General features: G+C 32.9%; 1 protein-coding gene and 1 non-coding gene across 2 annotated transcripts in view; one reads left to right on the top strand and one right to left on the bottom strand.

Annotated features, from left to right (window-relative positions):
* Nucleotides 1–6,255: 6,255 nt before the first annotated feature.
* Nucleotides 6,256–6,339, bottom strand: TRNAM-CAU (transfer RNA methionine (anticodon CAU)). Its single transcript is given in 2 exon segments — nt 6,256–6,291; nt 6,302–6,339. It is a non-coding gene; the product is annotated as a tRNA-Met (tRNA).
* A 6,788-nt stretch (nt 6,340–13,127) lies between these two features.
* Nucleotides 13,128–14,868, top strand: part of LOC112026094 (probable RNA-binding protein ARP1) — a 5,932-nt gene continuing 4,191 nt past the window's right edge. The window contains exons 1-3 of the mRNA XM_065767502.1: nt 13,128–13,774; nt 13,872–13,995; nt 14,103–14,245. Coding sequence (XP_065623574.1) covers nt 13,538–13,774; nt 13,872–13,995; nt 14,103–14,245 — 504 coding nt within the window. The 5' untranslated portion in view covers nt 13,128–13,537. The remainder of the gene's footprint in view (nt 13,775–13,871; nt 13,996–14,102; nt 14,246–14,868) is intronic.

Raw genomic sequence — 14,868 nt, forward strand, 5'->3', positions numbered from 1 at the left:
AATTGAGAATCCAATTGAAATCTAATTGAATTTTCTTTTAGTAATATATATATATATATATGTATGTATGTATTACTCTCATTCTGATTGTAATTGTGGGGGGTAAAAACCCATGAATAATCTTCATAACAATCCCAATGATAAAAATAAGATCTGGGTGGATCCGGAGATGATTAGAACTAAAAAATATCTAAAGGAAAAGCTGCTACCACCGTATTTAATGCACTGCAACAGCTTTTCTGGCCGCATTTATGTGGAGAAGACCCTTGAACAGTGTAACCTCGGCTACCGCCACTTACAAAGAACTAAAGTAGACACATGACATGATATGCACTTGAGTAGATACGCAGATGAAGAACAGGTGGACGATGGAGATGATAGGAGAGGATGCTATATAAAGAAGAATGGTCCCTGATAATAGGGGACAGAGGGGAAAGAGAAAAAGGAAGAGAAAAGTTTTACTGTAACTCTGAATGTTGTAATCACTGTTCACTTAATAAAACATCTTTTCAGATATACATTCATGGAGTCGTTCAAGCATTAGTTTATGTTATCATCACTGCAAGTAACTTAGCCAACCATTGTTTACTTCATAACTAGCCTAGCTCTTTCGCCCACTCTCTACAAATTTATTGTCCTGGGTTCGCTGGGCCTTCAACCCATATCTTTTGGGCTTGGGTTACAAAAACTGACCCTACAGTAATTTTTAAAAATTATTTGATTTAAATGGTCCTAGGTTGTATTAATCTTGTGAGTGGATATATGAGTTGATGCTAAAATAAACGGTCCTAAGTTTTGACGCAAACTTGATTATAACCCGAATCCAATTCATTGCTAGGTAGTAGGGAGTATCTTATATCATTATATGAATACCTTTTTTTTATTATGAAATTATATGAATACCTTTTAGTGAATATTTCTCGCAGTTGGATCATTTGATTGTCCTATGTATCAATAGACCTTTAACCAAAACTATTGCAAATACGCAATTGGTCATCAACATAACTTATCATAATAAAAATACCAAAATATTCTCTATTAATAAAGTATAGGAATTGGGTTTAACTTTCAAGACTTATTAGGGAACTGCCAAAGACTAGTGACCTTTGCTGCGTTCTAATAGTTTCATACCGATTTTTTTGATGAAATAGTTTCATACTGATTTGGTTGTGCGTGTCATATACATTTTTATGTCAATTGTCTAACTTACAAAATGAAAATAATGGGACTGATTTGTATATGTGAAAATATCCAAGTGTGACAATTATGACAACTGAAAAAGTTGACAAATTTCTGGCAGAATATGACATTTTTGTTGGTGAGTCTACACATCTTGTGAAATTTTCATGAAAGACTCATTTTAAGGTGAGTTCAGAATTATATCTAATGATTAATGAACTTCATCTACATCCCTCATTTTTCAAATTACAACTTAATTACTAAATGTTTAATTGTGGAAAATACTATGAAAAAATTTGTATCTAAAATTACTCAAACAGTAAAGCTATAATAGCCAGAGCAAGCTGTTTGGATGTTGGGTAGAACATTATCGGGATAAGATAATTTTGCATTAAATTCTCAAATTCCCTCCAATTTTGTATTTAAATATATAACATTTGATTTTTAAAATTCAAATACATGTCATGTATCACACATCTAACTAAGAATGGAAGGAAATTGGAGAAGATCCTTTACCAAACTCTACTCCTTTCAAACTGACATGTACTAATTTGTTAGAAAATTGAGAATGCCCCATGCAAATAGATACCAAGTGTAAAATGATTTATGCTCCTCTCTCTTGTCCTTGAATTACCTGATTAATCGTTTATTTTATTTTATATACATCATTAGTTGGGTGTAGGGGTATTTGAACTCAAGATATCGCGGTTGAAAACACAAAAATATGCGTTCATAATTTTTAGGTAAAGGATAAATTAAATAATTTAAGGGTAAAATAAATTTTTCATAGACAAGTCAAGGACAAATTGGGAATGTTATCACTTGATCAAAAAGATTAGTGAGTAAAATTAGTATAACTAGAATAAAAATGTAAAATGAGAATTTTAATATATTTGTTATGTTTAATTGTTTATCACAGAGTTTGAGTTGGAGACTTTCTTTCTAAAAAATTTTGGCATGATTGTTGTAACAAAGGACAGTGTGTACGTATCAAAAAAAGAAAAGAAAAAAGGACACTGTGTAATTTCCCAAAAAGGACAGGAGGTCAGGGGTGGGCGAATAGCAGACGCGTACTTCTGGTTCCCAAGTTACCTGAGGTCCCCTGTTTACCAAATGTGAACAAAGCATTGCAGTGTTTTTATTTAAGCAACTAGCCAAGTAAGCTGACGATAAAAATAAGGAAAATACTAACGAATATGTTAATTTATTTAAAGAAATTAAAAAAAAAATTGTTGATACTGATGGTTCACCATTAATTTCATACTATTGTACTTTGTAGGACTCAATTTACAATGTTGATGGAAGTGTATAGTGTATATGATATGATGTATGACTATGAAAATATAAATATCTTACATAAATCAATCAATCTTTAAAAGAAGAAAATTAAATCAATCAATCTTTTTTTTTTTTTTTTTGAAAAACAAATCAATCAATCTTTAAAAGAAGAAAATTAAGTCAACTACTTGTAATACAGTGACAGCTCTTAGAAACCCACAAATTCTTTCTCTTTATCAATGAGGAATTTAATTTTTAAACCTAAAAGAGTTTGAAGATTTTATTATTATTAGGAAAATGTTAATGAATGCTCCAAATGTATTGACTTAGAAATTATTTTTAAAATATTTTATGAGAAAATGATAAATCAATTAATTTTTTTTAACAATTTTTAATATTTCTTTAAGGATACCGGTTAACATGACTCTTAGTATTAATATTATTATTATTGTTGCTGTTGTTGAAAAAAGAGAGAATACAGATCATTAAAAGGACTATTTAGCTAGCAAAAGACACCTATATATATATATATATATAATCCGATGAATTCTCTTCTTATTTTGAAAAGGAAAAAAAAAGAAAAAAAAACCTTCAAACCTGTGGACTAAACTAGTAAACTACTAAAGTCCCAAAATATGATTGTAATTAGTCCATGGAGATAAATGAAAAGCCGAATACGAATCCAATTCAAGTCAAATGACACGAAACTCAATTTTGATTGGGTAATAACATCAAGACAACCTTGGCATCGATCTACATATAATGGCCCGAGAATTATTTTCCATCAATTTTGACAGAAAAAGCCCACCCCAGAAAGTTTAAGCAATAAAGGAGCCCACCCTCCACAAACTTTGTGGAAATATAGTCACAATATGCTTGATGACCATGAGTCCATGACTATGATGTATTTGGTAGCAAAGCATTATCAAGCATCATTTCAACACTGATGGAATGATCTATCAAATTTTACTAACACGAAGTTGGAAAGTCTCACTTTCAGTGGAATAATAATTGCACAAATTGCGACTATAGCACGCGATTGTAAGCCCCACACCAATCCACAGGAGCCTAAGGACCACGCTTTGCATGTGATGTGTTCAAACTGAGAGTGCTTCTTTCCATTTTGGTGAAATTAGCAAATGGCTCTTGCTCATGCCTCATGCCCATGCCTCTTCAAATTGATTATCCAACAATGCATGTGATTTCTTTCTCATGGCTACACAGGTCTCATCAATCATTCTATAATTTGCAAAAACTTTAGCCTAAGATAAGTTATGAAAAATATCTAAGAAACAACCGCTTCTATGAATCAATTAGGGGAGAGTAACTATATAGCAATTATCATTTTCAATGAATGAATTAGAGTAACTATATAATAAGTGGAGGAATGAGAGAAATGTACTCGTAAATTCTCAAGTGTTTGACACAATTATTCTGTCATAGTAAGAAAGCAGCCAAAATAGCTGCAGTTCACTGCTGTGCTATATATAGATATGCACCAACCACATTCCATTTCATAAAACCCTGAAAAGGATATGAATGAAATATGCAAAAAAGGATTAAGATTCTGAACCCGGAAAAAGGATCTAGAATTTACATAATGATAAAAAATAATAATAATAATAATAACAATATTTCAAGAATCACAAGTATAATTGCCGGTTGGCTCAAGGCATGGGTTCAATCCATTACCATTGCTGGTCCCGTAGCATTGAAAGGCAGCAGTTAAAATCAGCCACAATATCCATAAGCAGAGAGTTTATTTCAGTACAATTATTGTTGCCATCAACATAGTGCAGAAGGCATTTCCTGTCAATTCTTTTAATGACTTAAGCACCAAGCATCTATTCTTGCCTAGTATGTCACTAGTAAGGTGATAATCATGATAAGACTGGTAGTGGCAGTGATGTTGTACAAGAATAGAGCCCCATACCCACATCTTATTAGTGAAGGAATTTCAGTGATTGAATGCAGATTCATTGATTCTGCTAGGCACTGTATGACCCAAAAGGTACTGGGAGTAAAGTTTGTAGCTAGTACTCTCTTGACATTAAACTTTCAATCTACCCCCAGATTAATTTAAGGCCTAAACAAGGGCACACATGCCACAAATTTGCCTTTGTAGGTGTATCCCCTCTGTAATTCCAAGCATTTATTATTGCTGCAAAGAATTCAGGTAAACATAAAATTTTCATTTCACCACATTTTCCTAAACATCTTGAAAAAAGAAAAAGAAAAAAAGGCATTGATGCTACTATATGAACTTTTCCTAGATTCCGCTAAGGTTTGATTTTGGGTTTTAGCCACTGAAAATCTTCTTAAATGGACTTTGAAATTAGTCTTGTGTTGAGGAGGTATGGTTTAGAAAAGAAAAAAAATAAAGCAACAATGAACCTGTTAGGATTAGCATTTGTTCCAGACATAGGAAGAATCAATGCAAATCAAATTCGAATCTGACCAAAAGAAAGAATTTGATGCATGTGAGTTCCAAAAGTTCAGTTGATTTAACAAGATTTATAAGTTATAACCCCATTAATTAAGCCTATTTCACAAATTTGGCTCATTAGCAGATGTTAGCTCACCTGTCTATTTCCTCAACGGTCCAGCCACAAGCCCACAACTTGATCCTCCACCTAGTATCATGTTCATTTTAGCTAAACCAGCGTTAAAAAGTTAGGATGCAGTAGTGTAAGTCTTTTAACACAGACCATTAATTCAAAATGGCGTGAAGCCATTGCTACTTAAATGCTGATTAAGTGTATCTTGATAGAATACTAGTTTTTTTTTAGAAGAAAAACTAAGAACTTAATTAATGAAAACTGGCTATGTCAGCCTCAAGTATATTAAAAAACTGAGGGAGAACCTCCTCCATCCACATAGCACAATTTGATAGAATAATTAATAGTTGAATGATTTAAATTCATCATTTTTTATTAGTTTAAGCTTTTATAACAAACTTTGAAACTTGAAACGGTGGAGTATTATAAATTTTATAATAATAATTAAATTTATTCTTTCCTACCGTATATATCTTAGACTCTTATCACAAGTGGTGAATATTAAGAATGGATAAGTTTCATCTACTCATTTTCTTCTATACTCTATATATAAGTATTTAACACACACATATATAAAAAGAATATATATATATATATATATATATATATATAAAGGGGCGCAGCTTCTGCTCAGTGTCTTCAGTGCACTGGACCCGCTATAATTATGACATGTGTCCATTTTTAGACGTATGTCATGATCACAGCGGGTCCAGTATCACAAGACACTGGACAGAAGCCACACCCAAAAAAAAGAATGCATTATCCAAATCAAAAAAAGAAAAGAAAAGATTATCCCGATAGAAATCATAACTGAAAAAGCAATAATAGTCAATAAATATTGCAGCACCAACCACATGGCACAGGCAACAATATGAATGTGAAAGAGTTATGATCTAAGAACACAAAAAAAAGAAAAAAAAAAAAAGAAAAAAAAGAGAGAGGAAGGTTTCGGGTTACTTGCTTTATGATCTGATAATCTTTATTGAAAGAACAAATCTGCAACTTTTCAATTCTGTGTACCACCCACCCCATCAGGCGAAAGGTGGCCTCTCACATCGGTTCCTGTTAATCTGTTAGTAGTTAAATTGTCACGATCTTAATTAATTAAGGCAGATTAATATGAAAAATAGAGAAAGGGAAAAGAATGTAACAATGGGAAAAGAAGGATGAAGAATAAACGAATGCAGTGTTGCAGCAACTCACCATGACACAAGTTGAGGTAAAAAAACAGTTTTATTAATGGGGTGAGAGAGGCTCGAACTCTCGACCTCAGGATAACTCGAAGCTATGAGACCTACGCGCTAGCCAACTGCGCCACCACCCCAGTTGAACTCCAAGAAACACATTGAATAAAATATTTCGTAAAATTTTGGGCTCTAAGACATCCAAAAAGGAACTCTTTCCTCTTTAGACTTCTTCGTCGTGGACTAGTCTAGAATCTAAGACTTTTGTTGGACCTCTTTTTGGATGGGCCAATGTTAAGGCCTGATAAGGTCTTGGTTTGGTACTTTATAAAGGTAGTTATCCGGTTCGGCCTACTCAATACTATAATAAGAGGGACCCTACATTTTGTGGCACTAATGAAATTTAGCCAGCTCATACTTCTTGAAAAAGTACAGATTTTGTAAAAAATAAACTTGCCCGTTTCGTTAGAGCACTTTGGATCGAAAACTCATGTTGTCAATTTCAAAACGTGCTTTTTTTTTTTGGGTGTTTGTAAAATTTCATAATCATGCTTATTGGCTTCATAATCGTTGATTTTGTGCGTTTTTGCACAGCCCCCTGAATAGTAATTCCAAAATCACAATAAAACTCAATAATATGAGCTGTGTTGCTAGTAACAGTAAGGTTAATCTATTTTGGTATTGTCAAACAATACTAAATTATGTGTTTTCATTTTTTTTTTTATTTATAAATTTTTATTGAGTGTCTTAAAATTGTTATTAAAGTTTAAGTTGAAGATACAAAGTCAGTTTAAGAAAGAAAAAAAAAAGGGGTGCATTTTTAGCATGTAGTTTGATAACTGGCTCGATACCTCTCGATCTATCGTAATTCCCGTTTCAGTAAAAATCAACAAGGCGAAAAAGTTTACAACTTGTCCGTTTGAAGCCTGATTTGAACCAGTATTTAGAAGATGTTATAAGTCATCTATTTGAAGGCTTTTTCAGAGAGAGAAATACCTCGTTTTGTGTGGCTGGAGCTTTTGTAACCAAGTTCTCTCAAATTCACCATACCGAAGAGTTTCCAAAGTAAATTTGAAGCTCATTTGGTGAAGAAGTTGAAGTTATAGCAACTACCACAGACTTGGTGCTGTGAAGAAAACCTTCAAGAAGTTCTTGGAGTCAGTTAGATGTTTAGGTTGTGATTATGGGTGTGTCATTTGTTAATGCGTTCATATATTGAAAAGTTTAGAGTTTTTGATGCGGTAGAAAATTTCTACTATAAGTTCGAGATTGTAAAGTTTAGGGACAAATATTTTATACTAGATCTTAAACTTATCTTTATTATAGTGGATTGTTTTTTGATAGATCTAATTAACAACTTGACTTTAAAAATTAAAACTTGTTAATTCTATCAACCGAAATCTAAATTTCCCAACAATAACAAACGAACTCACCTTGTTGGACTCGCCATGCCACCTTGTGCCTTGCCGAACTCGTTTTGATATCGCTACATCATGCCTTGTTGTACTCTCTAGTTGCAGCTCTCTTTCTCTCTCTTGTCTTCTTCCTTTTTTTTTTTGGTGATAGATCTTCCCTATAATTACTCAATGTGTATGAGACGGAAGAATTATATTCGCTTGGAGATTAATCAGGTGCTCTATGAATCCTAATTAAACGACACAGCAAAAATTTTCAATTCAATATTTTCAGTAAAAGTCAGCCTTCAATTTTTAATTTGAGTAAGTACGAAAATTTAGACCTACCCCCACTTCCATGAATCACACTGACACTGGAAACAATAATTGGGCCGAATCCAAAGCAGTTTTTTAGCATATATGAAGACCGCTATCTTCGAATCAGACTCATAGGCCGTCATCTTAGCCATCAACAATATCTCTCAAGAAAAGTTGAACTTCACATATGTGATTGAAGACAGTCTCTCTTATTTTGATGTCTGACCTTATTATTACCAACCAACAAAGTAACAAGAACTCAAACTCTTTAACCCACTTTGCAGTAGCTTGCTCTTGCTTTTGCTTTTGCCCAACAGCCCCCTCCCATGCCCCCTTATCCTTTTGTATGGGATGGATTGGCCCTTTTGGTTATTTTTAATTTTTAATTTTTAATTTTTTTAATTTCCCATATCAAAAGGAATGCATAATATAGTAGGTCATGTATTGGTCAAAGGAACGCATAATAACATATCATAGGTGGTTTTTGAAACCACTATTGACATTACTTTTTTTTTTTGTTTGGTTTGAAGTGTTACCACCTAATTTGCCATAGTTCATGTAGCTTGAATTTGATTGTATTCCTGCTTTGTCTTCAATAAAGAATGTCTTAACGGATTCTTAAAATAAAAAATAAAGTAAAATCCCACCATTTATTTAGAAAAAAGAAATTAGGTACAAATTTTAGAGCTTCTTGTCTCTTAACTTATAAGCTATATTGGGTCCGCTAAGGGCACATTCTTCTTCCAACAGATTTTACATATTCTCCTCCTAATAGGTCCAGCAATAGCTTTAAGCCCATAGGCCCAAAAGAAAAAACAGAAAGGCTAATAGGTACGTAAACCATCCACCCCCATTATGCTGGACCTGCTGGTGAATAGATATTCCGTATTCACTTTCAGTCATGTTCGTGAATAAGTTGCACTGTTCAAAAAAAAAAAAAAAATCATGTTAAATAGGAATTAAAAAAAAAGGCTCTTGCATTCCCTTTCAGTCATGTTCATAAGTAAGTCACAAATTAATTAAAAGGAATAAAAAAATTTCACAGTAAAAAAAAGTGTACCATTCTCAATTAACATTAATTATAGTGATTTGTATCAAATATATATATATATATATTTATAAGGATTTGTATCAAATGTTGAATTGCGATTAATTGGCTGACTCGTGTGACTCCATACTCAACAATATAGCTATAGTGATTACTCTTAGAATGAAAGATAGATAGCAATGGGCTTTAGAGCAATGTTTTCCATCAAGAATTTCCCATTAAAATTTTTCACAAGACTTTTTATTTATTTAAAATTTTAATTTTTTTTATAAATTCACAAGACTTTTTATTTATTTATTTATAATTCACAAGACATTTTATTAACTTATTAGTTTTGGAAAATTTGTGGTTAAGTTAGGCAAAAAGTAGATGGTAAAATTTAAGATGTTATTTATGTGTTGTGGAAATATGTGTTGGGTAAAAAAGTGTTGTGAAAATACGTGTTGTGTTGTTTAAATAACACAACCAAACAGGTCGTTAAGCATTCTCATTTGACTTTGCAAAATTCTCTATTTTAGACTATTAAAATGTTAATTAATCGTTAGGCGTTTAATTAATTGTTTTTTATAGTAATTTTTATCTTGTTATAACTTTTATTTTAAAATTTAGAATAATGTCTCGAATGTCATAGGACATCTTCTAGAGATCGTAAAATTTGATTTTGCAACTTTCTTAATTTTGCATTTTTTGGGGGCAATTTTTCCTATTTAATTTTGTGCTTAGTAAAAATTAGGGTTTTCTAGCTACTCTAAAAGTGTTTTAGAGTTTTTTAAGTGTTGCTTAGCAATTCTAAGACTTGTTTTCTATTTAAATGCATTGTAGTCTCTAAAGGCAAACAAAATTTTAAATAAATAAAATTTCAGAGAGTTTTCTCTATTATTTTTCTTGATGGATCTTGAAAGTTCACCGTACGGATTCAAGGGTTATTATCTTGAGGTAAACATGTCTACTTCTTGTGGCTTTACACGGTTACACCTGCGTTACTTCCAATTTTCCAGTGTCAACCAAAGGAGGGAAAATTGATGTTTTTCATCCAAATTTTGCATACTTCTTGTTTTCACTCTAAATAAACATAGGCTAAGAGACATAATCATGGGAAAAGGGAGCATAGATTCTATGAAAGGGAAAGATTTCAGCTTTGTGAATCATCTCATGGCCAGGGACTCAAAATCCGAAGCAAAAAAAAAAAAAAAAAACTACTTTTTGTGATACGATAGATGGAACATGACTACCATAACTCCATAAGTGGGGAGAGTTTGAGGAAGACTATTAGAGACTGCTTTATTTGGGGTTGGCAAAGAAATTGGTCTCCAAAGAAACTGTGAAGCTTTAAATAGCCATTTGATTGGTGGGTATTGGTTGATGGAGCCATGTATAAGTGGGTCGCCCTAAACTTGAAACTTGAAACTTGAAAGTAAAAAAAGAGAGAGAGAGAGAGAGAGAGAGTCCTAGGTGTAAAAGAAAGTAGATGGAAATCCAGCTCACAGTTCTCAAAGAGTCATAGGACCCCTCGTGGAAGGGACTGCCAGTTCACATAGTTGCAGGGTTTCATAAGCTACAGGTCCTAGCTGTCTCCTGGTCCCTATAGCGCTGGCAATAGGGGCCTTTTTTTTTTCGCTTCACATCGCATGTGCTTGTTCTTAACTTCTTATAGCCTCGTAAGGGTTGTTATTGCTTAGTCTCGGATTATGCTCCAATCCTTCTTACAGAAAGGTAGGTCTCATTTAACAGGGGGCTCGCTTCTTTGTAAGAGAGAGAGTATAGTTTGAGACTGTATAATAACTTTTCGTTTCACAAAATTACAAAACTAAAAACTTATTAAAAGAAAGCAACGTACGTGATCATTTAAACTAGGATTTTACATGGCAAATGACAATCATGTATATATGAATGTGGAGGAATGCTTTAAAGTCATAAGCTAGGCCTTGAGACTTTGTGGCCTCTCCCAATGTATGTACTGTCATGTGGTTAAGGACAAGTTAATGGTCTTCCATTAAGCATAAAAATGATTATAAATTTGGCTTCACATTATATGATTTTTTTTTAATGTGATTGACTAGGGATTGATTCGATGTAGTTAGATTTTTGTTTTTATCGTAGCCGCCCAAGGCCTCTTTCACATGATTTTCTATCACCACTTATTTGAGTTTTAAAATAGTCTTGATTTTGTTGTTGTTGTTATTATTATTATAATTCGTTGGGGTTGGAAGTTGGGTTTTTACAGCTTCTGCGAGAGGGTTATGAACGTGGGCTCATGTGGGGGAATTTGATCATGAAATGGGAAAGAAAAACAATAGTAATATGATAAAATTTAGGTACAAAATATCTTAGATTCTTTAATTATATTTAATACGTCACAAGATTTAATTCAATCATCATTAAAAAAGAAAACATTTTTTTTAACAATTAATGAATTCAGTTGGAGAATCTTAATTACAACACCTAAATAAATCTACCTAAATTTTGTCCAAAATATTAAATTTATAATTATTTTCTAACGGCCTACATAACAAGAAACGAGAAGTGTGCAGGGAACTTTGGAGCATTTAGACTAATGGAGCTGTTTTATTGAAATAGTTTTTATTTTTTTTCCAGAGCAGCAAAATGCATTAGTATAAGAAAACTACCATGAGAATCCATACGCAGAGAGCCAAAAATTGAAAATTTGTGGTCCATTGATTTAAAAAAAGAAAAGAAAAAAGACATCTTATTGAGCACCAAGCCAAATTGCTCCCGAGAATCATTAAAAGTGTGCCAACAATCACATCCATTATTATTTAAGACTTTAAGTGTCAATCTGACGATGATCGGAGTGCTAGTCTGGGGCATAAATGTGGGGGCACATCTTGTATATTCAGAAACCTTGTATTATATTTATATCACTAAAAGATAAAAATAGTATGCTATGGTACTGAAATAAATAGGTAAATATTTGTTCACTTCCTTTGCATACACAATATTTGATCCCACCTTACCAAAAAGTTTAAAATCGTAGTAGGATCGCAAAAATGGTAGGATCGTATGTAGGATCGTATAGGATTGTAGGATCGTATGGGATCCTACCGATCCTACCATTTTGCTTGATTTTATTTATTTATTTTTTTTTTTAAGTGAGATTTATTTGGGTAAGATAATCCACATAAACCCATAAGGCCAACGGGTTATCAGAAGCCCAATAATAAATTAAAGTCCCAAATTTACCCCTATGTCAACATAAAATCTCAAAAAAACCTATAGTATTTAAGTTTAATGTTTTCAAAAACAAAACCTAAAATATTTAGATGATGAAATGAGATATGACAATGACAATGATTAGATTAGAAGAACCTTAGAATGTGAATTCTCTTTTAGATTTCATATTTGTAATTAGCTAGTTTACCTTACATTGAGAATTCTCTTTTGGATTACATGTTGTAAATTTGTAGTTAATTAGTTTTTATATGCTAACTAGCCTAACTTATTTTGGATTTGGAACTTAGAATTTGGAAAACACTTTCCATATGTGTAGATAATATTGTGGTACTTAGTTGCTAATTAAACATGTACGAAACTTTTTAGATACATTATGTCAAAAGTTTAATATATTTTGTTTTGTTAGAATGACATAAGAACGATGAAGTGCGTGTAAATTACATTTTATGTTGCAATTTTTTTTTAATGGATGGATTTATATTTTAAGTGATTATATAACATACAAAGTCACTATCAATGAGTTTTTTACTTAAAATATGAAAATAGGTAGGATCTTACGATTTATGATCCGATCCTACGATTCACAATTCTACCTATCTCCCACGATCTTATGTAAGATCCCGATTTTGATAACCTTGTCTAGTACATATACTTTGACCATACACGTTTAAAATGTGGAAAAAAAATTATGTATATAAATAATATGAAATAAGTTGTGTGAGAGAATTACTATCCGATTGAAATTAACAACATAAAAGAAATTTAAAATGTGAAAAAAAAATTATGTATACAGATAATGTGCAATAAGTTACGTAAGAGAATTGTTAGCTGATTGCAATTGAGAAAGAGAGAGAGAGGCCAAGCCCAAAAGACAACAATGAAAAAAGAAAAAAAGAAAAAAAAAAAACCAAGAGAAAAGATGGGAGATGATTATTGATTGGAGGGTGGGAGGTTATATTAATGCAGAGACAGAGAGGACAGGCACCAAGTGCGTAGTCACGCAGCTGTCATTCATTTCTACAAAGCCCAACTCCTTCTTCCTCTTTAAGCCAGCAAATTAGCGTTTGCAGCTGTCGGATCTTTCTCTCTCTCCACATTTTTTTTTCTATCCTCTTATAATTGACCTAACCCCACTGTTCCAAACAACTCATCAAACATTTAATAGCAACAACAACAGCAACATCATAAACTATATCCACCTCTTTCTCTGTCTCTCTGGCCCTCTTTCAATGATTCTTCTGCTGTAAAAAAATACAGGGTGGGGATGGAGGTTGAGGCACATATAGAGCTCAAAGCAAAGAAGATGAGGAGGTGGAAGAAAAGATACAGCTTAGTACTCCACTCTTGTCAACCACACAAGTGATCGAGATATATACCAAAGACTTCATGCCCACACAAGATACCCTATATTTGACTGATAATATTCATGATTTTGATTCCATGGCTTACCCTCATTACCGTTCACAGTTCGGCGACACCACGTTTACCAAAGTGTTTGTTGGGGGACTAGCTTGGGAGACACATACAGAAGAAATGCGCAAATATTTCGAGCAGTTTGGAGAGATTCTTGAAGCTGTAATCATCACGGATAAGAATACAGGAAAATCTAAGGGATACGGATTTGTAAGTACTTCTCTAGCTAGCTCCCCACATTGTAATAATAATAATATTCTCATATGACCAAATAGCTATATAATGAGGTTATTTTTACATCTATTAGGTGACTTTTCGTGACCCTGAATCGGCAAGGAGGGCTTGCGATGAAGCAAACCCTGTGATTGATGGGCGGAGAGCCAACTGTAATATTGCTTCGTTGGGACGACCACGACCTACACCGCCCCGAGGTCCATACGTTTTGTACTATGTTTTTTGGGAATTATCTTCTTTTATTACATAATAATATGTTGCATTACACTTTGGGTACGTGTTTAACTGTTGTTAATATATACAGGAAGAAATCAAGGTGGTACTAGTTCTTATAACCAAGGGGGTACTAGTGTACCACAAGGTGCACCACCCTATGGCGGAATGGCGCCGCCCATACCTCCCCCACCGCCGCCGCCACCACCTCCTGTCGTTTACCCACCTTACGGGTGAGTTGCTTTCTATTTACTTATGCTTGTAATTGATTGTCATCATTATAGGATATATAGATGGTCCATACCATAAACAAAATGGCCATATATATGATGTGATGTCTATTTTTTTGGTACAATTATTATAGTTGGTATTAGTTTGTAAACGGGCACTAGATTAATTATGATTATTTTAGGACACATGTCATGCTCATATTTCTTTTAATCCACAAAATACTTAGATAAGCTGGGTCTTTATCAAGAATATTATATTGTCCTGTTGATGTGCCTAATCTTACATGTGCATGGGAACATGTACCTTGAATGGTAGAACCCACACATCTTTTATGTATGACTTACCTTAACCATGTCAAATGATCAAGGACCTTTTAGATAAATCATTTTTCATCACAAAGAATGGTATTTGTAAATTTAGCTATGGCAAATTGTCCAATAACCTTGTCATAAACGAATGATAAAAATGAATTTATTATTGTTCTTTGTCACTTTCTCACTATCTCAAGAAATTAATGTAAATGTGCTGGCTTTATAAATTGGTGATAAAACATCCCTTCTTATAAACAATGCATTTGAAATTAAATTTTGTACGTTTTTAGAATCTTGACTTTTGTGGTTTTTTTA

The sequence above is a fragment of the Quercus suber genome, unplaced genomic scaffold (assembly GCF_002906115.3).
Source record: "Quercus suber isolate HL8 unplaced genomic scaffold, Cork oak 2.0 scaffold_25, whole genome shotgun sequence".
Taxonomy (NCBI): Eukaryota; Viridiplantae; Streptophyta; class Magnoliopsida; order Fagales; family Fagaceae; genus Quercus; species Quercus suber.